General features: G+C 47.8%; 1 protein-coding gene across 1 annotated transcript in view; it reads right to left on the bottom strand.

The window, feature by feature from the left end:
• Positions 1-25,974, bottom strand: part of LOC119432861 (nuclear pore membrane glycoprotein 210-like) — a 238,239-nt gene that overhangs the window by 153,191 nt on the left and 59,074 nt on the right. Inside the window, exons 6-7 of the mRNA XM_049658424.1 lie at positions 25,120-25,242; positions 24,996-25,052 (exon numbers count right to left, since the gene is read on the bottom strand). Of these exons, the coding sequence (XP_049514381.1) occupies positions 24,996-25,052; positions 25,120-25,242 (180 nt within the window). The remainder of the gene's footprint in view (positions 1-24,995; positions 25,053-25,119; positions 25,243-25,974) is intronic.

The following is a 25,974-nucleotide window of genomic DNA, read 5'->3' as shown; positions in this document are numbered from 1 at the left end:
AATAAATAAATAAATAAACCCCACAACACCCAACGTATGATTTTTGATACTCTGAATTTGATGCCTAAAAATTCAAATTTATTTGCTAATGACCTAAACTAGGGGCCGTACTAGGGTTTTTGATGTGCTGGAAGAAGTTTACAGTCGTGATAGTACAGCAAACAAATTACAAATTAAGTAATTACCGTACTAATTAATGTTTACTCAATAATATTTCATTGTTTTCCTTGTATCAATACACATATCTTCATGGCCAGAAATAAATGTGAACATGCTGTTTTAATTTTCTTTGATGTGGAATGGTGTTTGGGCTTTGTGGGGTTAAGGCATCACAACACATTCAGACTTGGTTTCAGCGATGTTCTCGGTGAACTAAGCAAGATATTTTGTTTGTATTTGGCGAAGATAAAGGGCACTTTATGGACAAAATGTAGGTAAACTATAAGGACAGGCGACTAATTATGACATTTGCAGTAAATTACGCATGCAAGCTATCCGGAGCTTTACGAAGGTGTTTTGCGAACAAAAAATTCATCCTGTTGCTCTGGCAGAACTGTGAACTCAGCCGATATCAAATCTAGCGGAAATTGAATAAGGAGGGCGAGGCGGAAGGAGGACACCATGGTAAATGTTATGGCGAAGTAACATGTGTGTTGATGAATTACTGGCTTTTAAAAAATTCCCAACAAGAAGTGCTAGAAAGGATTATATGCGGGCAAAGTTTCAAATGGTACAGTTATTTAGGGTCAACTTTTTAATGTATACGATATAATTACAAGAAATTGAAAGTTTTATTGCAACTCTTCGAAAGAAACAGCTTCGCTGGAAATCGGGTTGTTGCACACATCTGCAGTAATTTTTTCTAGTGAATATTGCAATTAATGTTTATAGTACTACGTTGCGTAGAACCTACACAATACTAATACCTAAATTAGGGATACATTTAGGCTGTAGACTAAAATGCCAAGTACAATTGTTTATTAAATTATTAATATTGTTTGTAGCAAATGTACATTGTTTATGTGCGTTGTGCTGCTGCTACTGGGTGGGACCCGAGGCCTCTGTGCGACACTCTATATATATATATATATATATATATATAGAGAGAGAGAGAGAGAGAGAGAGAGAGAGAGGTAAGATTTCTTGCGGTTTGCCCCCCCACTCGAGAAATAGTTGGTACGCCACTGCTTGCGTCATCATTTCACAAGTTCTTTTGTTCTGTCTACACAGTCGATGATGGCAAACAACCCGATTTTGTCATTTCTGAGGATGTCCCTCAAATTACTGACATAACGATAACTGAAGAGGGCGTTTTGTCACTGCTTCTTATTACTGACGTAAAAAAAAACACCTGGAATTGATTGTATACCAAACACATTTCTAGTAAGGTATGCCAAATGGTGTTCGAAGTACCTGTCACTTATATTCAAAAAATCATTATCCACTGCGGAACTCCCTACAGATTGGAAGCGCGCGAAAGTTGTCCCTATCCCTAAAGCTGAAAACCCTTCACTAATTACTTCATACAGACCAATATCTTTACTATGTGCCTGTTCAAAGATGTTAGAACACATTATTTTTAAGCATGTGTCAAATTTTCTGCAGCAAAATGACGTGCTTGATCGGCAACAACACGGTTTCCGTAAGGGTATGTCGACGGTTACCCAACTCCTTGAGACGATACATGATTTTGCCTTATCTTTAGATAAACACAGTCAAATAGATATTATCTTTTTGGACTTCGAGAAGGATTTTGATCCTGTCTCACATCAAAAGCTTTTGTTAAAATAAAAACATATACTAAAAAATAATTCCTTGTTGTCATGGATAGAGGCATACTTATCGTCTAGGAGCCAATGTGTATCAATCGCAAACTCGTGTTCATGCCCGGCACCAGTGAAATCCAGTATTCCGCAAGGGTCGGTTCTAGGGCCATTATTCTTTTTATTATTCATCAATGACATTGTAAATGAAATACCTGTACAGATCAAGTTGTTCGCAGATGATTGTATCCTTTACCATGAGGTAAATAATCCTAATGACCAGAAATTATTAAGTAGTGCTCTAGAGTCCATGGGTTCTCAAAGTGGGTTCCGCAGGCCCCTGCTGGGGGTTCCGCGAGCCACTGATAAATTTTCCCTGGTCCCGCTCTCGACAAGTGTCTAAAACAGCGAACACGAGGTGCGCTTGATCCAAAGAACCTCCATTACCCATGCCCGAGTGTCAAAAAGCACATCACAGTGCGTAACAGCAACGCGCGAACTGCGCAATAAATACGCAAGCAGCTTGTAGCCACCCAACCTCTGAGAACGGGCAACGCGCCTAAGCTTTCGCACTTGAATCTCGGAGGCCGTAACTTACCACCATGCGCCTTTCTTCTATTTGTAGATAGGGTAGGTGCCGATAGCGTGCGCACTGACCTATACGTTGGAGGAAAAATTTTTTAAAAAACGCGGAGCACCGCAAATGCGCGCCGCATGAGAGCAAGAACGGCGTAGCGTCCAACCGAAACGAAGCGGCGCAGTCCGCATCGCCGTGGTCCTCAGCGGCAATCGTACACGGCACGTGACTGACAGCAACGCCGAAGCACTTAGTGCTTCGGCGTTAGTAGTTTTCGTTTTCACTCGATGCGCGCGTCGGCTGCGTGCCTTCACAACTGCGTAGTTGCCTCCCATGTCAGCGTCCGCAGTTTCGTCCGCACTTCTTGCAGCGAAAGGTACTTTCGTTTTCACTCGATGCGTCTGTCAGCCACCTGCCTTCTGAACCGCAAGGTCGCCGTCCATGATCGTGTCGATATATAGCGGCCGCAGTTTCGTCGACAGCGGTTGCGGCAAGCAGTAGTTTCGCTTTTACTCAGTGCAAAGCTGTCGAAGATAAAAAGCACCGGCTACATCGCGATCGACGGACAATTTGTTGGCGAGCAGCTGAGTGGCGAAAAAATAATCGGGATGTGCGCCCATTGGTGCAAAGCGCGTCTCAGATGAAAACGTGCCCCGCGAAGGATGTCGCGAGGCCTTCGCCGCTGCTAGCGCTAATCAGTCATGAGATGAAGAGAATTTCAGCTTCCGCACTGGGGCCGTATTCTGAAACGTTCGCCTAGGCGAAATTTCTTTTTTCGCTTTCAGGGTGCGCGCTGATTGGCTAGTTGAGCAAAATTGAATGACGTCGGGCTCAACCACCCCAATCAGCTCATCCAATTTTGCTAAAACAGCCAATCAGCACACGCCTGAAAGCAAAAAAAGAAATTTCGCCTAGGCGAACGTTTCAGAATACGGCCCCAGGTTGTGCTAAATAGAAACAAGATTTGACGATTCATTGAGTAAATAAAAGCGTGTTGACGTAGTGCAGAATTTGTTTGTTGTCTTGATACCCTCGATAATTCGGTTAAATAGGGGGGGGGTTCCTTGGCACTTTATGGAGCGTAGCAGGGTTCCCTGGGATGAACGTACCTGAGAACCCTTGCTCTAGACAAACTGCATATTTGGTGCGAAAAATGGCAAATGAGCATCAATACAGAAAAAACAGTTCGTATGACAATATCAAGAAAGAAAGCGCCACTGACTTTTCCGTACTCGATTAACGGTCGCTGTCTTACTGCTGTAAATTATTATAAATACCTAGGTGTAATAATCACTTCAGACCTCCGGTGGAATGACCACATCACTTTTATAGAAAAGAAAGCCATGAAAAAACTTGGATACCTAAGAAGGTCTCTACGCCAGACGACTCAAGAAATAAAATTATTGGCTTATAAAACCTATATCCGTCCACTTTTGGAATATGCCTCCGTGGTTTGGGATCTGTACACTAAGAAAAATATTGATAAACTTGAGAACATACAGAGAAAATCCGCTCGTTTTATCCTTCGCTTATACAGTCGCCATGCTTCAGTTAGTGCTCTTCTTCAAACAGCGAAGTTGGAATCCTTGCAACTACGACTAAATCCTTGCAACTACGACTAAAATACATGTACTTGCTCTATCATGATAAGCTTGGCATTGCCTCCAGTGCATACATCGAAAAAGTTACGCGACGACCCACGCGGGCGTATCATTCAAAAAAATTAAAGGAATTTTCTTGCAGGACTAACACCCACAAGCATTCTTTTTTTCCGCGAACTGTACGTGAGTGGAATGGTCTCCCGAGCGATGTTGTGGATGCAGCAACAGTGCCTTCTTTTTTAGCGCAGCTGAAACAATTGTAACAACCCTTTTTTTTTTTTTTTGTCATCATACCTGTTCTAATCCTTTTGCTGTTCTGACTTTGGCACATCTTTCAGTATATGTTCTGCATTGTGTAATTTATTTGTATTTCTCTAAATATGTTCCCAATTGTGTGTTCAGTGTTTTTCTTTTTTTTTTCTCAACACTTTTGTTTAACATTACAGTGTGCTATAATGTATTCTGTTCAACCAGAGAGACATTGTCTCACTGCCCACTCCTACTTACGGCCTTATTCTAAGGCTAGCAGAAATCTTGTAAATGAATGTTTATATACATCCGCAAATTCATTCGCTCATGTACGGACTGCCAACGTTGGAAATCTGCGCCTTGCCATTCAGCTGGAGCTTTGCAGCCCTTTCCCTGCTCTGCCCAACCATTTTATCGCATGGGAATAGATCTTTATAGTCCGCGTCCTATGACACCCGCCAGTAACCGCTGGATCATCATCGCCGTTGACCATATTACACGATATGCTGAAACTGCGGCACTCCTTACCACCACGGCACGCGACATCTCCTCGTTCCTGCTCCGCTGTTTCATCCTCCGTCATGGCCCACCTCGTGAACTCTTCAGCAACAGAGGGCACGTCTTTCTCTCTGAGGTTGTCGAAGCTCTTCTGGCTCAGTGCCACGTTATTCATAGAACCACCACCGCCTACCACCCACAGACCAATGGAGTCGCCTAACGTTTCAACCGGACCCTGGGTGACATGCTGGCCATGTACGTCGCATCTGACCACACAGATTGGGACCTTGTCCTACCATTTGTTACAGTCGTCTAAAACACTGCAACCTAGACTACCACTGGCTTTTCTCCCTACTTTTTGCTCTAAGGCCATCACCCATCCCACACCGTGTAAACCCTACTGCCCTACCAGACCGATGCTTCCGAGTGTGTGCCCGTTTCAACTGCAGCACGTCATGCCGAGGAGTGTCGCAAGTTAGCGCGCCACTTCACCACCGCTGAGCAACAGCGCCAGAAAAGGTTCCATGATGCTCCCTGTGTGCAACCCGTCTTCTACCCCGGCGACCTCGTCTGGATGTCAGTACCTTCGAATTCTCTTGGCCTCTCTTCAAAACTTCTTCCCCGCTTCAATGAACCTCATCGTATTGTCCAGCGCACGTCTTCGGTGAATTACTTTGTAGCTGCAGCAGCATCGGCGCCGCGTGAGAATTATGTAGACGCTCGCGTCTACAAAAGGCACAAGCAGCTAGTACGCTCCAGCACGGGCTAGCGTTCCAAAAGATTAAAAATGCTACGCTAAGAGATCGAGTGTCGGTTTTTTCTCTTCACCGGTATACATGGTCGCTCGTCGCCACAGTTTGGTGACCTCGGACGTGATACTGCCAGTTGCTCCTGTGGTAGAGACGACCATGGACCAGACCAACGCTACGAGAGCTCAAGGCCAGAACCCTTCCGACGAACGCGGTGCGCCCTCCTGTTCGGCCATCGCCGTCCGCCTTCCACAGTACTGCGACCAGCATCCTTCGGCATGGTTTCTTCAGGCCGAATCGCAATTTCAAGTTGATGGTATCCGCTCTCAAGCCTCAAAGTTTCATTACGAAATTGCAGCGCTCTTGCCTGCCAGCATTGATGAAGTAGCAGATTTGTTGAACACCCCATTGTCTACCGCCGCCTATGACGATCTCAAGGCAGCATCTCAAGGCAGCATCTCAAGGCAGCCCTGCTACAGCGCAGGGCTGCCTTGAGATCGTAAGCCCTTTCGACTTATGGAACGGGGGCCAATCCTTTCAGTGTTTCATCGATTCCGTCACCAGAGGCCTGCCTTTCGTTTTTGCTTACATTGACAACTTTCTCGTCGCAAGCTCTTCCACAGAAGGACATCTTCACCACTTGCGGTTGTTGTTCTAATGCCTTGCCTGCAAAGGAATTGTCATCAATGCTGCCAAGAGCGAATTCAGTCAACCGGAACTCGAGTTCCTCGGTCATATCGTCGACGCTAACGGCATTCGACCACTACCATTTAACATTCGCGTCATCGAAGACGTTCCCCGACCGACCACACTCACCAAGCTTCGCCAATTTCTCAGATTCGTCAATTTCTACCGCCGATTCATCCCCGATTGTGCACGACTTATGGCTCCCCTCGACGCTCTGCGGGTGAACAAACGTAAGCAAGTGCTTCAGTGGAATGAAGAGGACACCGACGCTTTCACAAGAGTCAAGTCTGCCCTCGCCGACGCAACGCTGCTTAGACACCCAAAGCCAGATGCGCCCACTGCCATCATGACCAACGCTTCAAACACCGCCCTTGGTGCCGTTCTGCAGCAATTCATTGACAATGCGTGGCATCCACTTGCCTTTTTCTCCAAGAAACTGAAGCCTGCGCAGTCCCGCTACAGCGTGTTTGGCCGTGAATTACTCGCCGTTTACCTGGCTATCAGACATTTTTCGACATTTCCTAGAAGGCCGTGCATTTACTGTCTTGACAGACCACAAGCCCCTTGTGCACGCAATGAACCGTTTGACGTCCAGTTACTCGCCCCGCGAGAGTCGACACCTTTCCTACATCTCCGAGTTTACAGCAACGTTCCGACACATCAAGGGCACCGACAACGTACCAGCCGACGTTCTGAGTCGTGTCAATGCTGTTTGCACGTTGACGTCGGAGCCTTTCACCATCGATGTCGACTTACTCACCAGTCAACAGCGTGACGACACCGAATTTCGTACACTCCGGAATTCGTCAACGTCCCTGAAATTGGAGAACGTCGTGACTCCGGATGCTACGTCCATCGTCTGCGACACTTCTACCGACACACCTAGACCATACATTCCAGCATCCCTTCGCAGACGCCAATTCGAAACCGTGCACAACCTGTCGCATCCTGGCATACGTGCGACACAGAAGCTCCTTTCCAGTCGTTTCGTTTGGCCTCGACTAAACGCGCAAATTCGCGATTGGGTTCGCTGCTGCTTGTCGTGTCAACGCTATAAGGTCCAGCGTCATCCCATTCTGCCTGCCCAGTCTTTTCTTCCACCAAATGCTCGTTTTGACACCGTACACCTGGACCTCGTCGGCCCTCTCGCACCTTCGAAAGGTTACTGCTACCTGCCGACATGCATCGACCGCTATACACGGTGGCCAGAAGCTACACCTATATCTGAAATCTGAGCACCCACTGATGCAGCAGCTTTCGTGTCTAATGGATTGCAAGGTTCGGCTGCCCATCCACAATAATCACCAATTGCAGTCGGCAGTTTGACTCAGCACTCAACGAGCTACTTTAACTACTTGGAACAACACGTTTTCGTACGACTGCTTACAACCCGCAGTCCAATGGACTTGTTGAACGTTTTCACAGGCATCTCAAGGCTTCGCTTATGGCACATGAATCGCCGGAGAACTGGGTTCTACATTTGCCTCGTGTCATACTTGTCTTCAGAGCCGCACTCAAGAGTGACCTAGGTTGCTCCAGTGCTGAGCTAGTCTACGGCACTCACCTACGCCTTCCATGCGATTTCTTTGTCGCCACGAGCAAAACACCTATGCCATCACCTGCCGACTACATTGCCGAACTGCAAACTTTCTTCAGCCAGATACGCCCCGGGCCTACACATTCGCAAGAAGCAAGGTTTCCGTACATTTCTCCTGCACTTACCTCTGCTACCCACGTTTTCGCTCGTAACTGTGCCATGCGGAAGCCTTTACAGCCACACTTCTCCGGGCCATATTGTGTTCTTAAGCGTCGTCCGACGACTGTTGTCGTGAACGTCAACGGCCCAGTGGCGCAACGATGGGGGGGAGGTTCGGGTGTTGTAACACGAGAGCCTGAGACTTTACCGGTCTACGTGGTCGCTCGTCGCCACAACCTAATCGAACCAATGACCCCCCCCCCCCTCTGACCTCCGTCATCGTGGACGTGACATTGTTCACGTCAATTGCCTTAGGAATCACCGTGAGCCGCTTGTGGTTACTACTGCTTGAGACGCCAGGATGGCTGCTTTTTCTCCCAGAGGTGACTGATGAAGACGACGTACACCATGCACAGAAGATGATGCACACCACCAACAGCAGCAGCATCGTGATCGCCTCATGAGAGACGATGCCAAAGTTACAGTTCAGAGCGCTGCCCCACGTAACTGTTCTAGCCGCCCATTCCGTGCCAGTATATCCCGAGGATCTACATCTACGCCTGTTCCGGCCAATAAACTTCATTTCAGCTGGAAAAATAACACTAAAAAACTGGTAAATGTACATTTTGCTGCATTTAACCCTAATAGTGCTTTGGACAAGCTCAGCTCGTCAGCGGCAATAATGTTGTTTTCACAGCGACTTGGGCAAACACAGTACATCCACGGCTGCAGTGCCAGCGTTTGAAATCTGCAGTTGTTTAACTACACGGATGTCAGCATTTTTTCAGTGCCTCGAAGGCTGTGTTGATTTCAGTCATGTTCTACAACATAGATGGAGGGCACACACTTATTTAGTCAGTTTTCTACTGCATAGATGGCACCACTATGTCAGCACTCAAAGACCGCCTTTCATTATTTAATTTGAGGTGATTTTTAAACAGGGTAAAATAAAGCATTTTTCCACATTTCTAACTGTACTGTATGTGGCAATGACAAGTACATAAATATATTGCATAGTGAAGAAGTAAAATGAGGTTATCTCACCTAAAATGCGAAGCAATTAGGTTGAAAAAGCTTTAGAAGGGTTTTCATTGAGTGAAGTTTCAAAATAAGCCATAAAATTTAAAAAAAACGCAAGAAAGGGTGACATTTGGTGAAAACAATAAACTTAAGAGGTTAAAATCTTGGGACACAATGTTCAGCTGTTATAAGTAGGTAGGAGAACAGATGATACAACAAACAACATAAACTTAGATAAAGACAAAAAGTGGAGAATCACACAGGACATGTGCTAACCACTACTGAATTTTATTTTGAGCAGACACGCATTTCAAGAAATTGGCAAGGTGCACTGAATTGCTTAACACTTTCGTGACCGCGGGAAAATCGGTAGTTTTCGGGTAGTCTGGCTATTATTTTTTTTCCTGCCACAGGAAATGATTCATGTTGAAGTGTATGGTATCAAATTGTAGAAGAAGAAATTATCTTTCCAATGGTATTAATTTCAAACAGCATATTTATTAAAAATACTTCGAAAAAAATTATCAAAACAAAAAAATCGCATCAAGAACGAGAAAGATCGATAAAAACATCAATGCTGCTTTGCACAAAAAAAATATTTAAAAAAATCGAAATATACGTTTTCAAGAAAAGGGATATATGAAATCAGCCTGCAAATATAAGCTCTGTATCTACAAAAGTTCTTGAGGCACACGGGTACACACAACACTTCGGAGCGCGATTCCAAGGTGCACTACCGGCCGTCTTCGTGGACAAGACTCGACTCTCTGCGCGTCCGCCAGTAAATGATTCCGTCCGAACGACGTTTACATCTTGCAGATAAGAACTGTGACCTTTAGAACACGCCGGAAATCCTTACGTCGATACGCGGCAGCGATAACACGGTCCGAGAAGAAAGCAAAACTGAACGGCGGATACCCGTCGATGTTCCGGGGCGGTTTGCCGCACTTTCTTCGTCCGTAATGAAGTCAGACGAATCGAAGTCGCCTTCCGAGTCTGTGCTGCTGCGATCATCCGCAAATTCGAGCCCAGATGCGTCGGAAACCGTCGAAACTCGCCGTTTCCGTGGAGCGGACGCGCGCGACGTAGGTGCCAAACGACGAGCGCTCGTCACCCCGACTATGCAGGCGCTTTAAAAATCCCCGCGCGGTGGAAAAGAGAAACACAAAACCGAAACCGATAAAATAGTCTCTCTTTTAACCCGCTCGACGGCGTTAGCTGTCCGGAGCGCTCGGAGAGGCGCGAAAATTCAACTTGTACCATCGACAACATACTGTCGACGGGAATAGGCGCGGTCACGAAAGTGTTAAAGCATAGTGAAAGAATGATATACATGCGTCACCAAAACTTCTCTGGAACAGCCTATATGACCAGCCTTTCCTGAAAGGAAGCTGCAGTTTCACTCATAATACGAAGCACTGATGCGATAGCTGACGCAATACTGTACGCAGCAAGCCTTGCACTCTATCGTCAAGTTCAAGTAAACATTCAAAGATGTGCGCTAGTAATCTGGTTTTGAAAAGAAAAAGCTTTCTTCAATGTAGGTTCTAGTTTCGTCGTCTTCCTATATGAAAGGCGACAACTCGATGCTGGTTTTTAGCGCAGCTGCAGAGTGTTGCATCAGCCAATCATCGTTGTCCAAGTGCATTGCTCATTTTTAGTGTAGTATAGGCAGAAATGTGCAGCAAGAAATGTACCGTATCAGCTGTGTATCATGCTACAATGTATCGTATCGTAATCTGCATGTGCAAAAGATATCGCTGCGCCCTCGCCATCACATGACAACTGTGTTCCTTCCGTCTTAACCCTCTTGCCCCTGTGGCCCTTTATATACACTCGTTCAATAAACAGCAGGGCCCACTGCTTCCTTGACACTGGCGTGCGTCACTTCGCCCGTCACAAGACGAAACATGGTGTCAGAAGTAGGATCACGCGTGATCACTTCACTGCGGAGCCCCCGTGCACCTAGAATTTGCAACGGCTGCTGGCTACGTGCCACTTAAAGCAAAAATGGAGAGCCTGAGGCCACCAGAACCACTGCGTCTAACGGGGAACAGCAGCCGAAGTTGGAAGCTGTTCAAGCAGGAATTTGAACTCTTTTTGCAAGCAATGTCGGCTACCAGCAAGCTAACATCAGAAACAGCAAAAGTGGAGCTATTCCTTAGCGTGGCCGGTGAGGACGCAATTGTTCAATTTTTCGGTTGCCGAAGGAGAGAACCGAGAAGACTACGCCACGGCCGTCGCTATGTCCACGAATGGTATGTGTTTCCATTACGAGTGCAATGCATCTTGCCATAGCTGAATACAGAGCAAGGGCAAGGCAGCTGGTGTACTGGCCGAACATCAACGCTGACGTTGAATCGCTGATCCAGAGTTGATCAATCTGCAGGAAGTATACTTATAACTAACCATCAGAGCCACTGATGCTCCGCACCATTCCAGCCCAAGCCTACCTAAATACTACCTTATCACTTACAATTCAATGTCAAATTTTCCAGACACGACCCGTGACCCCCGACCCAACAGCAGCCGGCGTCATCGAGCGACTTGGAGCCATGTTTTCTCCATTCGGAATCCCGATGAAGGTATGCTCAGATAATGGCCCACAATTCTCCAGTCATGCATTTGCACTATCTGCCGAGACGTACGACTTCAAACGTGTTACATCAAGCACAATGTTTCCTCGATCTAATGGGATGGCCGACAAGGGAGTGCAGGTAAACGAATCCTCAAGAAGACCACAGAGGTGAATGAAAACTTTTGGCTCAGCATGCTGAATTACAGATCAAGCCCATTGGAAGATGGCCGATCGCCCGGTGAGCTTCTGCAAGGGAGGCGCCTGCGCACGCCTATGCAAGACTTTGGACCCCAGGCTGTCACACATGTCAAGAAACACGAGCAGAAGTGTCACGTCGCCCGATGCCTGGCCCCTCTTCGTAACGAAGACGTCGTGTGTATCACAGGGACGTCATGGGACCGCGAGGCCAAGGTAATGACATCGGCAGGTCCCCGCTTCTACTGCATACAAACCGAGAACCGCGAGATCTTGAGGCGCAGCCAACAGCATCTACTGGCAACAAAGGAGCAATTCGACTCTGCCGTCTTGGAAAGCAGTGAATCCAGTGAGGACAACAGTTCAACCTAGAAAGAGTCGTTGACACTCCCATCAACAGCAGAGGATTCAGTTGTCCCGAGTGGAGTGAACAGTCCAGCACCCCAGCTGCCCCGGCGGTCCACACAAGTGACAAAGCCCGACAAAGCCACCTGACCACCTTCGATTTCAAAGATTTCAAACAGATCGGCCATCAGCGTTAAATGAAGTTGTCGCAAAAACTTGTGAAGGAAAACTTGTGAAACATGTATCGTATTGCAATGCATCGTATTGCAATCTGCATGCACGAGATATCACTGTGCCCCCGCCATCACATGACGACTGTGTTCCTTCCGTCCTAACCCCTTGGCCCCTTATATACGCTCGTTCAATAAACAGAGGGCTCACTGCTTCCTTGACACTGGCATGCGTCACTTTGTCCGTCAAACAGGCTGGAGGTAGCATACGAGGGCTTATTGGCCAGCTGCCTGCTTCTAAACATTCACGTACTGCTATATATTGCCAGCGATCAAAAGGACGTGCCACATCCGTTGCCGTGGTCATGAGTGGTGCTGACTAAAACCCCCCAGGGTCACATATCGTAGATACACATATAGACCCAAGAATGTTGACGTGGGACCAGTTGTCGCCATAGCTCAATGGTAGGGCACTGCAGGCATTATGCGAAAGTTATAGGCTCAGCTCCCAACAGCAGCAAGTAGTCTTTTTGTTCACTTTCATTTGCCTTTACATCATTATGTTTACATTCCAATTAAAAAAAAAAAAAATTGCCCCAATGGTTTCTCTGTCTTAATTTTTTTGTTGGCTTCATATTGTTGTGATAAACGAAAATCAGGCCCCTAGGTTTTACCCCCTCTTCTCAATCATTTGAAGTAGACAATCGCAGATGCATGCGGGCCAATCTCCTGTCGAGAAGACATTCAATGTCGAGGTAGAGTTCCCCAGTTGAAAAGTAAATTTTTTCCTCCTCTTTTCTGTCTTGCTTTTCTCATTTTAACGCCACCTTTATTTAAGTTCTGTCCCTTCAGTGCTGGTTCATCCCATCACAGCAACTCACTTGACCCCACTCTCCTGGCGCAGTTTTTTTCCTTTCTGTAGCATCGGTGGAGTGACTGAAATGCAAAACCTTGGACAGCTACTTTGTGAGGCCGGAGCTCGCAAAACAATTCGAGATTCCTGTGAAGGACATAAAAACAACTAGGGGAGTGAGCCCATAACAGCTACTACTGTATAACAACAATCCTACGCCGTTGCACACTACGACAGAGATACCACTGATATAACTACAAACACCCTCTTCTTGATATAAAATGCTTTCATCAATTCATGTGCAAGCAGGTCGCAACGAAAGGCAATGACGATGAAAATGTGAGTTGGCTTAATATACCTGCCTTTTATTTCATGTGGAAGAGTTTTGATATTCAGATTGCACAACTTAAGTCAGCTGCATTCCGCTGTTCAGTTTTAGCTGTTGTGTCTGGACAACTTCTCCAGAATATGGAGGGTAAAAACGAAACAGAGCCAAAACTTTAAACAAAAAGGCCCAAAGTGGTTCCGTACGTGCACAAAGTTTCACCTAACATGAAAAACGAGGCAAATATGCACAGAGTACCCACTGTCTTTTCCATACCAAGCAAGCTGGCAGAGCTGTGCCCATTCATTTCAGATCCACTCAAGAAGACCCTGTGTAAGAAAAAAGATGTAAGGCCTTATGCTTCCAGGAGCTCACATGCAGAAAGGTCCATATCTACTAGACAGGCCACGCAGCATTGCCCGAACACAGTAACATGAGGTGTGGGTCATAAATAAAGTCTCATCTACAGACACTGCGCATTACATGTGAGCCTATGCTTCTGGCATATGAAATTTTGGGAGAACCAGTGACATGCTTGGGTGTCAAATAATGGAAGCGTTTCAGATTAAAAAGAGTGATCATGGGTGTATCACTGCTACCTCTGTCACACTGTGCAGCAACAAATATTTTCTAAATTTTTTTCAGGAAATGCTGTTATAGGCTATCCCAACAAATGTCTGGTCATTCTTTTACCATACACTTGGCCAATTTCTTTGTGTCTGCTTCATAGGCGCCGACTACGAGGGGGCTCCAGGGCTCGAGCACCCTCCGGAATTTTCCCGGGGGGGGGGGGGGGGGGAGGGGCTGAGATTTAGTTCAAAGTGGATCCGCACTCCACGGCTAGAATTTGTTAATTGCAAAATGGGCCATATGGTAATTAGCTAAAAACTTAATTATTAATTTTGTTCATTAGTCGATTATGCATTTCAATTTTTTGTGCAAGTAATGCCCGCCTCTTCGAGTAGACGAGCTCATGAACTAGAATTGTACTATCTGCCACAGGCCACCTTCAAAAATTTTTGAAACTGTTCGCTGAAACACCTTGTATATAGAATTCACTCAGTAACTGAAACGATGCCAAGCCGGATTCACTCAAAATCAGAATAAATAGAAGTCTAGAATCATGCGCAGCAGCGCTTATACTCGGACTCAAAGTACTAAAAAATAAAAAAGAGTGCAGTTTGGCTGGGAAGGCGAAGCAGTATTAGTGACAGCAAAGTAGAAGACAATTACACGAAGGAAGATTCTTACCGTGTAAATCAGTGTAAGTATCACACCCGTATGTGTAAGGGCCGCACCCATAACTTGACAGCCAATATTAAACAAAAAGACATCCAACCAAGAAGCAATCGTGTTCCATGAGCTGATTCTGATCGGGCTCAACAGCGAATTGTCTCGCGCAGAGTACTTTCGCGCGTCGCTACTGGATGTCGAGATTAGGCGATCGCGGAGGTTTACCGCGGATTTCATACTCGTAGTTGGAAAAATGAGGTCAAATGGCCCGGTCCCATGAAAGACCCGTCAAAATCACGACAGAAAAGTGTGGCCCTTACACGCGTCTATACGTTAGTTATAGTGGCCATATAAATTGTAGCAAACATTCACCTAAAATTAAAATAGTAAGCATAGTGGACATAGTGTACATAGTAAGCACGGACCATGTAAACCTGTAAATAACTCACTGGATGACCTCGAGCACTCGCTTTCACAACGCAAGCATTGTGAAGAACGCCGGCAGCGAAGGCAAATGGTTCATACAGCCGCGCGATTCACCGCAACTCTGAAAATTAGATTCATCATCATTGTCTGCCTATTTTTATGTCCACTACTGACGGCCTCTGTGAGTCATCTGCGATGAGCTCTGTCTCTTAACTCTGCAACACTAGGGGCGCAGAAAGACAGCCGGGCAAGAAAGACAGCGCGCATGAAGTTAGCAGCCATCCCTGGTGACCCTTTATCACTGCACCCACCAATGATTACCTACAATTAGATATGGCACGCGGGCCCCATATGTGTCAGCCGCGCACAGTCATTCACAGCTACAGCAGGTCTTCTCCTGAAGACGCGTGCTCTCCTTCCCATTCGCGTTTGATTACGTGACCTACAACTAACCCGAATATTGAGCGCGTGGGAAATAATGCCCATCAAGCCGCCATCCTTTTCGGCTCACTGTTCCGTGCTTTTTCCCGCACCCACAGGGTATTGGCCGCTCATGTATATGGCTTTTGGATTTAATGTGGAACATCACGGCGACGACAACTGCTACAATTTGCCTGAAGTGGCGATATAATTGCTTTCACCATAAAGCTAGAAATAGAAAATCGTTAGCAGAGGGTATATATACATATATTGTGGGCGTTTATTATGCACGTCTTCTTCATCTGTATATTATCATCATCATTCTACGTTGCTCGATCCTTATCTTCAGTTATGTGTGATCATCATCATCAGGTGTGTGCCTTTGCTGGTTTGCTCCCGAGTACTCGGGCCGAATAAACGTGCCAACAGAGACATCATAAGTGGTGGAGGTAGCTCCTTCGATCCTCAGTCCTCTGCCCGCTCAGTCTACCCCCCTGGAGCTACGTTCAGGCCGCCGCTTGCGCCCACTCTCTGCTAGCATGTCTCAGGACACACCACCCTCCACTTCTACCGCTACCGTTCTGGCACCACCAGCCACCCCTTACATCTTAAGCGGGCACCAGCGTGAGCCCCATCTCTTCGCTGGTCTTCGTGGGGAAGATGTGGAGGACTGGCTGGATGACTACGAGCGAGTAAGTTCCGCTAATCATTGGGACGACCCCCGCAAGCTCCGCCACGTCTCCTTCTACCTGACGGGTGTGGCGAAGACATGGTTCTTCAACCACGAGATAGACTTTACTGACTGGGCTGCCTTCAAGCAGCAGCTCCGTGAAGTATTTGGTACACCGGTCGTTCGTTCTACCATCGCAAAGAAAACCCTCGATACTCGCCAACAGCAGCCAGGCGAGTCTTACACATCGTATATCGAGGATACTCTTGCACTTTGCCTCCGTGCGAGTTCATCTATGCCAGAGTCAGACAAAGTGCGCCACGTTCTGAAAAGCACGAACCCTTGCCCCACCCTTGCCTTCAGTCGCCTTCAACACCCTTGCCATCAAGAACCCCGCTACAATTACTGACATCGTCATGTCTCAGCGCCTGGACGAACTTGAGTCTGTTCGCCTTCAGCCGGACGTTGGCGACTATTCTTCTACGGCGGATCCACATCTGCGTGTCATGATACGAGCTATGATACGCGAAGAATTACAATCTATGGGCTTGTCGTCACCGTCGGTGTGCCCCAGTGCGCCTTCTAGCACGGCCTTGTGTGACATCATCAGGGATGAACTGGCGTCCTTGACCTGCTCCACGCGCGTGCAACCCTCCGTCTCTCATCCCCTACCAATGTACGCGGAAGTTGCTGCCACGCCTCTAGGCAACGCCAACTCCACGGTGCCGCTACCCACGTACGCGTCGGTTGCTGCCGCGCCTCCACTAAACATCTCATCGATGCCGCCCGAGCTTTCTTCAACCTATTTAACTCCACTGACTTCCGGAGCACCTAGCCCCCTGTACTATCCGCATGGCATCCGTCACGTCCCACGTGCTATTACTGCGGCTACCGCGGCCATATTTCACGTTTCTGCCGCAAGCGCCAGCAGGACGAGCGTCGGGGATACGACATCTCCGAACGCAGCTTTTCCAGTGGAGCCTCTTCCCAAAGCCGCCGTTTCTCTTCACCTCCGCTCCGCTCTACTTCTCCGCCCGCTTCGACTGAAGACCGCAGCACTTACCGTTCAGCCAGACACCGCTCCCTTTCGCCATTCCTGCCGCTCCACATCACTACGGCCCGTCTCCATCAACTCTAACATTCGTCCGGAAAACTAAGCGATGCAGTTTTTGGAGGACAAACTGCATACGACACCAGGACTGAAATTCCTCCAGCGCGCCCATCAAATATGCTCTCTGTGTTTGTCCAAGGAGTGCCCGTCGATGCTTTGGTGGACACAGGCACGACAATTTCAGTTATTCACACAGATTTATGTTCCCGTCTCAGGAAAGTCACGATGCCATACAATGGACCGACGCTAGTTGCAGCCCAAGGGGACACTGTTCAACCTTCCGCTCTTTGTACTGCCTGTGTCGTGATTGATGATATTCGGCAGCATATACAATTAGCTGTGCTGCGCTCATCAACTTATTTTATGGTGGGATTTTCTGTCTTGTGCTTCTGCGGCTACTTGTTGTGGTCAACACGTCGTGCATCTTACGGACACCGACTATTTACTTGGGCAAGAGACGTACACACCGTTGCACCTGATCGCTGAGGAAGATACTGAACTGCCTCCCGGCCGACAGCGAATTATTACCATTATGTCGACCGATATTGACCATGGTGACGTCTTGGTCTTGCCCTCTTCCCGTTGTCTTCATAAAGGCATCACTTTTGCATCAGGTGTAGTTCGATTTTACAATGGCTCGGCACTTGTCACTGCCACGAATGCGACATCAGAGAAAATTCTCCTTCCTCAAAGCACCACAGTGGCTTGCGCGGCCGACCCAGGGCCTGTATGCATCGTGTCCCTTAAGACTATGTCTTTCAAAGACCCTTCTACTTCTGCTACTGCTTCTCCCTTCGCCCTTACAGCAGCCATCAGCAGTGCCTTGCCACCTTCACAGATGCAGCAGCTGCTTGCTTTGTTGAACAAACACGCAAATTCTTTTGATGTCCGTTCGTCAACTCTGGGCCAAACCACAGCTGCAGCGCATCGCATTCAGACAGACGACGCGTCCATAGTGCACCGACACCCGTACCGCATGTTACTAGCCGAGCGGAAAATCATAGAAGAAAATGTCACGGACATGCTACAACAGAAGGTCATCCGGCCCTCAGCTAGCCCTTGGTCATCTCCGGTTGTTTTGGTTCGAAAAAAAGACGGTTCCGTGCGCTTTTGCGTCGATTACGGGCCCTCAATAAGATCACTCAAAAGGACGTATACCCTATTCCTCGCATTGACGACGCCCTTGATTCACTACAAGGTGCAGAATACTTTTCAAGCCTCGATCTGCGCTCCAACTATTGGCAAATTCCAATGCACGAAGACGATAAAGAAAAACAGCGTTTGCCAACCCTGATGGACTGACGAATGCATGAACATGAACGCATGATTGACACCGTGCTGCGTGGCCTGAAATGGAAAACTTGCCTCTGCTACCTGGATTACATTGTCGTCTTTTCATCAACATTTCCTCAGCACCTGCAACGCTTAGATGAAGTTCTGACGTGCCTTGCCGGCGCTGGTCTTCAGCTTAACACGAAGAAATGGAATTTCGCCAGCAGATCTATTAAGGTCCTGGGGCATGTCGTGAGCAAGGAGGGCATAATTCCTGACCTTGACAAGATTGCTGCGATCCTTCGCTTCCCTCGCCCAGAAAGGCCTAAAGACTTGCGAAGCTTCCTTGCCTCGCTTCTTATTTCCGTCGCTTTATATGGAACTTTGCCTCCATCGCTGCGCCGCTACACAAGCTACTTGCTTCCAGTGTCCCCTTTCTCTGGTTTAAGAATGTGAAGCAGCTTTTGACATGCTGAAGGGCGCCCTCACGTCTGAACCTGTGCTTTGCCATTTTGATGAGACTGCACCGACTCTCTTGCACACAGACGCTGCGGCCACGGCATCGGTGCCATTCTCCTGCAACGTGACAACTCTTCACACGAGAGAGTCGTTGCATACGCGAGCCGTGTACTCACCGATGCCGAGAAGAACTATACGATAACTGAGCAGGAGTGCCTGGCTGTTGTTTTGTCCGTACAGAAGTTTCGTCCCTATTTGCACGGGCATCATTTTAGAATTGTTACAGACCACCATGCATTATGCTGGTTCTCCGCTCTCAAGAACTCGACGGGACGCCTGAATCGCTGGGTTATCCGCCTGTAAGAATATAACTTTGACATTATTCATAAGTCAGGCAAAAAACACCAAAACGCTGACACTCTTTCTCGTTGCCCGCTTCCTGCGCACCCACTCGACACCTCGGCAACTGCGTCGCAAAGCAGCTCTTCAGATGTCACTTCTACGCCGGTTTCCTCTCTAGCCTCAATAGACTGCCATTCTCCGGACGACGATCAAACATTTGCATCTCGCCAACGGGCTGACCCATATTGTCGGCGTATGATAGAACACCTCTCTGGCGCTTCTCGACCACCTAACGCGCGGCTTCGACACCAACTCGCACAATTCAACCTGGACAATGGCGTGCTGTAATGGCGAATTTACCACCTTGACAGTCAACGCTGGGTGCCCGTTCTACCGCGCTCTCTTTGAGCCCATGTCCTCGAAGCATTCCACGATGACATGACTGCTGGCCATTTCGGTTTCCAGAAGACCTACGATCGCATTCGAAGCCGTTACTATTGGCCTGGCCTTTCTACTAGTGTGGGGAGATACGTCGGTTCCTGTTCTCCGTGTCAGCATCGCAAATTCCCAACCTCTGGTCCTGCAGGCGAATTACTGCCTATTCCGTGTCCCACCGCACCATTTGAGGTTGTAGGCATCGACCTTTACGGGCCCCTTCCTGTTACTGCAAGTGGATATCCGTGGATAGTGACCGCCATCGACCACCTGTAGCGCTACACTGAGACAACATCAGTGATCACTGGCTCAGCTTCGGAGGTTGCCGACTTCGTCCTTCAAGCTATAATTCTGCGCCATGGTGCTCCTCGGGTACTGCTAAGCGACCGTGGAAAAGTCTTTCTTTCGCAACTTTTAAACGAAGTCCTGCGCGCCTCTGGTACCACCCACAAAACAGCGTCGAGTTACCATCCATAAACTAACGGCTTGACGGAGCGATTTCATCACACGCTTGCCGACATGATCGCCGTATATATTCAGCCTTATCACAAGAATTGGGACAGGCTTCTACCATTCGTCACTTTCGCCTACAACACGGCCGTTCAGTGTACCACTGGCTAATCGCCATTTTACCTAGTTTACGGATGATCACCTACTTCCCTTCTAGACGTTTCTTTCTTCGATTCTCCTGTCCACCCATCTGCATCGTCTAGCGAAGAATTCGTTTCACGACTCGCCCAGTGCCGCCAGCGTGCTCGCGTAAACACAGCGGCCAGACAAACAAGACCGGAAGATCATTTACGACACCTTCCATCGCGTTGTGTCCCCCTTCCGACCTGGTGACGATATACAGTGGAATCTCGTTAATACGATCGCGGCTAATACGAATTTCCGGATGATACGAATTTTTCTGAGGTCCCGGCCGAGCCCCATTACTTTTCAACGTGCTAGAGAACGGCTGTTACGAATCGATTTTCAACCCGCGTCGGTTGATACGAATAAACGCCGCCCAACCGACGGCCGAGAAAGAGAACAGCACGCAGTCACGCACGTTTTCTCTTTCTCTTTTGGTGCGGAGATGCGGACGCGGCGCAGGACAGCGCGGAAGCCGCGACTGGGTGCGAGGAATTTGAAGCCGTGGTTTCCCCCCCCCCCCACCACCCCTCCCTCCCGCACTACCTTCCGGCTTTGCTCCTTTCGCGTTTCGCGTGGGGAGATTGCGTCGCCAGTGACCCTTGCCCTCGGTTGCAAGATATGCATTTGGCACCGCAGCACAGCGTCACCCCCCGCCCCCCTCCTTCCCTCCAATACCCCCACGGCCTTTCGCGCAACGGAAGTCGCGTTTGCTCTCCGCTGTGCGTTCGCTGTCCGTGAAAGCGTGCGTACCCCGCGCGCTTTCACTCGCACATACAGCACGCGGAAACGACTTTATCGCACTTGGACTCGTGCTCCACGTCTCATGCTCCTCCGCCGCATCGCACTCGTTGATCTCCTCTCCCATCGGTGGGCGCACCTCGTGCTCGCTACCGCCCTTGTCGGCGAGATTTTCCTGCGGAAGCCGCAATTTCGTCTCACGTGGCTACACTGTAAGCGGTATGCGTATACCTGGAGTTCTATGGGAGGGTAAACGGGAGTCGAAAAAGGCCGCGTTGTAGCCAGTTCTGTACTATAAACGGTTAAGTTATAAGTGGTCTATACTATAAATGCTTTTTACGTACGTGTGCCCGAGTGAGTTCACCTCTCTACTCTTTAATTTAGCTAGTTTCAATTGTGTTTCGATGATACGAATTTTTTTCGTGACCCCGTGAGATTCGTATCATCGAGATTCCACTGTACTTCTATCAACGCCCCTTCGCACGCCTGGTTTGTGCGACAAGTTCCAGCCCCATCGGGCCCTACATAGTCCTGGAGCAGACATCGCCCGTAAATTATCGCGCGACTCCTGTTGTCGCCGCAACAGACCGCCGTTGTCGCAGCACCGAAGTCGTTCATGTCTCCCACATGAAACCCTTCACGCGGCGTTCTTCGCCAACTTGACCTGCGGCCAGGATGGCCGCTTCCACGTGGGGGGGAAGTTAGTGTGGGCGTTTATTATGCACGTCTTCTTCATATGTAGATTATCATCATCATCCTACGTTGCTCGATCCTCATCTTCAGTTATGTGTGATCATCACCATCGGGTGTGTGCCTTTGCTGGTTCGCTCCCGAGTACTCGGGCTGAATAAACATCATGCCAACAGAGACGTCAATATATATATATATAGGTAGGTTTCGGAAAGCTGGTCGGGCCACAGCCCCCCCCCCCCCCCCGTGTCTCTTTGCCCTCTGTGTTTATGCAATGCCGTTCTTTCCCAATTTGAACCCAACAACATTCACTAAACGTTCCCCTATCTCTTCATTAAGGTGTGCTTTTTTTTCCGGTAATAAAACAGCTTAGGAAACTGTTTGGAAGTGTTTTGTTTTTATTAAGTACTGTCCAATTTTATAGTACCACACTGAAGGTCTACCTGTAAAACAGTTTCACATGGCATAGCAAGATTACTTTCAACTGTTGCTGGCCCACAATGCACCATAATATCGGCGCTGGTTATTTCAGCATACTTAAGTGTCATCACTTGACCACCATAAAACTGAAACACAGTGTCAACAAATAAAATCATCGGCAAGAGCCTAGTATAATCAACTACAGTGAATTCATGATATCTAAAGGCCATGGGGTCAATAGAACTACAAAATACTTATGGGTACCAGCTTACAGAGGCAATGGCAACTGCCAGAAATGATCACCATTTATGCTGTCAGTTTGGCCTCTATAATAGATTCCAGTACTGGACCAAATTCACAGGAATTTGATCCACCGCTGGCATATAATATTCGGCAAAACATAACTGATGGCAATACTTTTGTACCAAACAACCTTTTCAAGGCGGCTTGAACCAATGCTAGTCCACATATATTGCCTCAACTTTCGACAGCGACTCCAACATAGAGTGACATCTTGTGCTGAGTTTTCAGATTTCTTTTGCAATACTATAAAAAGCAATTCCTTTCATTATTTCAGCATTTCATCGTGAGGTAAATAAGCATTGCTAATATTTTTTGTACCCCTGAGTAAATCAATGTGCAGTGTATGCCGATTTAGCGTCCCAAAATTTCAAATTTTCTGTGAAGAAACAACCATTTTTTTCCTAACCATTCAATATATCTGCACATTTTGTGTTTTTATTTGTATGGGTACTTATCAACTTCAAAGTCAAAGTGAAAATGAAAGCTGGTGGGCAGTATATGCTAAATCAGGATATAGAAGCAGCGAGAGCTGGACTGATCGGCAGCGGTCAAACAAGAGACGTCTCTGAACCTAGCTTTTGAACATCATTGATCATTTCAAATCACCATCATCCTACGAATCTGTCTTGGATCTCCAGTTGCATGAGCCACAGAGCTAGACTGCTTGGTCTGAATGCCAGGAAAGGTGGAATACCTGCTAGAGTTTGTCATCCTTGTAGGTGCCAGTAGCAGTTGTCGTGGTGCATATTCTATATCATTTGTAAGCAGCTAGTAAGGCAAGAGCCATCTGCAATTTGTTAGGCTTATCTATATTCCATTGCAATAGACAGGCGGAGCTGCCTGGTGAGCTGCTGACTAACTACACGCTCTCCCGTGTGCTGTCTCATATGGTTTGCCGACTTATTCTGTGTTGATGGCAACCATGGCGATAGTAGCGCTGCAACAAGAGAACTGCGATGAAAGAAACAAATGTTTTGTATAGAAATTTAGTAGCTGCTTACACTCCGTCAACTCTATGCTCTTAAAAGCAGCAAGTCTCAGCTGGAAAAGTTGGGTGAAATAATCCTTAAGCCTTTGCGGGTTTTTGCCATACCTGTACGTCGTCAATCTTTTGTTTGATATTTCGCAGTGAACACTACTGGTTGTTAAGGAGTGCTGTCATCTCTACAGAGTCGCACAAGCTCATTGGAAATTATGTTTCCACTCGCAAAGGCCCACTACTCAACTTGTTTACTTTCAGGCACTTTCTCACATGGTCATGCATGGAGGCGATGCTATTGTCCTTTATGGCCGATGCTATCGTGTTTCCGGCACCTTAGATGTAGCCCTGCACAGTCAGAAGTTTTGAGATACTGATGAGTTTTCTTTTTCTTTGCCTTCTGTTGTGGTTCCTCCTTTGGTTGTGGTTCGTGTATTGCCATACACTGGCCTGCCCGCAGTCACAGGGTTAGTATGGCCGCATGCGGTGTGTCTTCTTGCGGCGACTGCTCAAGCGTTTGTTTTATTTATGCCTAACATATTTTTAGCCATAAATTTTGCTGTAAACACTTACCTTGATCTCTTAGTGTATGGAGTGTGTGTGTGTCTACTGTCATACCTGCCAACCTCGCAACATGAAAATTCGGGAGACCGCCGTGCAAGGGGAGGGGGGGGGGTCAAAAAGTTTTCACCTCCCCCCCCCCAAAAAAAAAATGTTGCCGCCGTGCGAAACGGCGCACCTGGTACAGAGTCCATACTTGTCACGATTCCGTGAAGTAACACAGCACAAAAACTCAGTCGTGTATGATCTCAGAAATACTTGCAAGTGTACTTATTCTTGGCTTTTGAAAGTGCCATCGATCGTTCCAACAAAGAGTAGTTCGGCATTCGCAATTCAATCGACAACCTGGCAAAGTCAACTGAAGCCTAGCCCACTCACGGTCATATGATTGCTAAAAACGCTCTACCCAGCCTGAGACGAGCCAATCCGGAAAATCCAGTATGACAGCGCTAGTCGGCTGCTCGCGTTCGTGCTGGTGCCGGCGGCTGCTACCACGATTCACGGTGCATGCTGGTGACGAACTGCTCCCGCGCCGCTTTTTCGCATGGTTATATTACAGGCCAAAAAAAAAAAAGTGGCGGCCACTTTTCGGGAGATTTGAGGTCACGTCCTTACAATCGGGAGATGCGAGAAAAATTCGGGAGGCTCCCAGACAATTCAGGAGAGTTGGCAGGTATGTACTGTTGATGAGTGTACAGCATTTCTTCATACAAAGTATTGTTTGCAATAAATGTTTACTGTATACATGAGTTTCCAATAATTTCCTACTACTGGAACCTGCAATTTAAAAATTTTACCATGGGAGGATGTTTCTTGTGAAAAGGGACAAAAATAAGCTGTTAGCACAATTTGTTTCCTCTGATTGTGGCACTGGCAAACACTGACTAGTGATTCACTTTGACACACTTTATATCCTCATAAGTGATGTAAATGAGGAACAAGACAGATGTCCTACAAGGTGCCACCAGAAAGTCAAGATTAGAAAGAGGCTTACGAAGGTAGCTTGGTCTGACTACGTGCACATCAGCAGTCCGCACATTGATGGATGAAGCTGGAAGGCAAAGTCAAGGCACCACCATGGAACGGGCACAAGCAGGTACTTCAGTGTCAAAGGATACAGGTATCAGCAAGCAGCAGTCGGGTGTGGCCAAGCCCTTGGGCCAAGACGCATGTCCCCTCCACACGAGCCACCCGGTCATCCTCCGTGCGCAGGGCGTATGGTTGCCCATGTGCCCCTGCAGCTGCACATAGGGCAACCCATTTCACAAGGTGTTTGCGTGCTGCTGCTGAAAAATGATGCACACTGGCCTATTATGTTGCTGCAAGCCTTAACAAATCCGGCCCAAACGCGAGTTGTCAGGTGGGCGATACCCTCCCCCAGCACAGAACATTGCGGCCTCTACCTCATTCCGGATCGTGTTAGCCATAACTGCTGAGGGGGGACCAGCGCTAAATATTCCACACCCAGATAAAGATGGGACAAGCGCGTGCATAAAACTTAGGGAGCACTGTTGCTCCCCACCAGGCCTTCGTGTTGTTGAGCTTCTCATTTCTGGTACTTGGCCAAATCGTCGACCACACTGCACGGAAGAAAAGCATTCCAAAAATATTGCGACTTAAGCGCTTGTCTAGGAAACACATAAGCATCCCCCCCCTCCTCTTTTGTTCTTTTTAACAGCGGAGCTGTTTCAGACGGCCGTAAGTTGTGCCACGAGCCGCAATATCGCTCAGCGATGACTTACCTGGGTTGCCCAGCAACCACCTCGTGAAGCAGCGTGTGCTTCGCCTCCTCTCCGTGCTGTGCAGATGTTGCCTTCACATGGGACATTAAGGAGAGGGAAGGAGAGCATGCGTGCCGCGTGCGCAATGCTCGGGAGAGGGAAAGAGAAAATGAGACAGAGAGAGAGAAATTGTAGCAGCACCAACGAGGCAACGCGCAGGGCTGCCGCCGACGTTTCCCCGTTTCCCCGCGC

Source organism: Dermacentor silvarum, chromosome 11 (genome assembly GCF_013339745.2).
Source record: "Dermacentor silvarum isolate Dsil-2018 chromosome 11, BIME_Dsil_1.4, whole genome shotgun sequence".
Taxonomy (NCBI): Eukaryota; Metazoa; Arthropoda; class Arachnida; order Ixodida; family Ixodidae; genus Dermacentor; species Dermacentor silvarum.
Note: the sequence above shows the minus strand (reverse complement) of the source record. Positions and strands in the feature narration are given on the sequence as shown.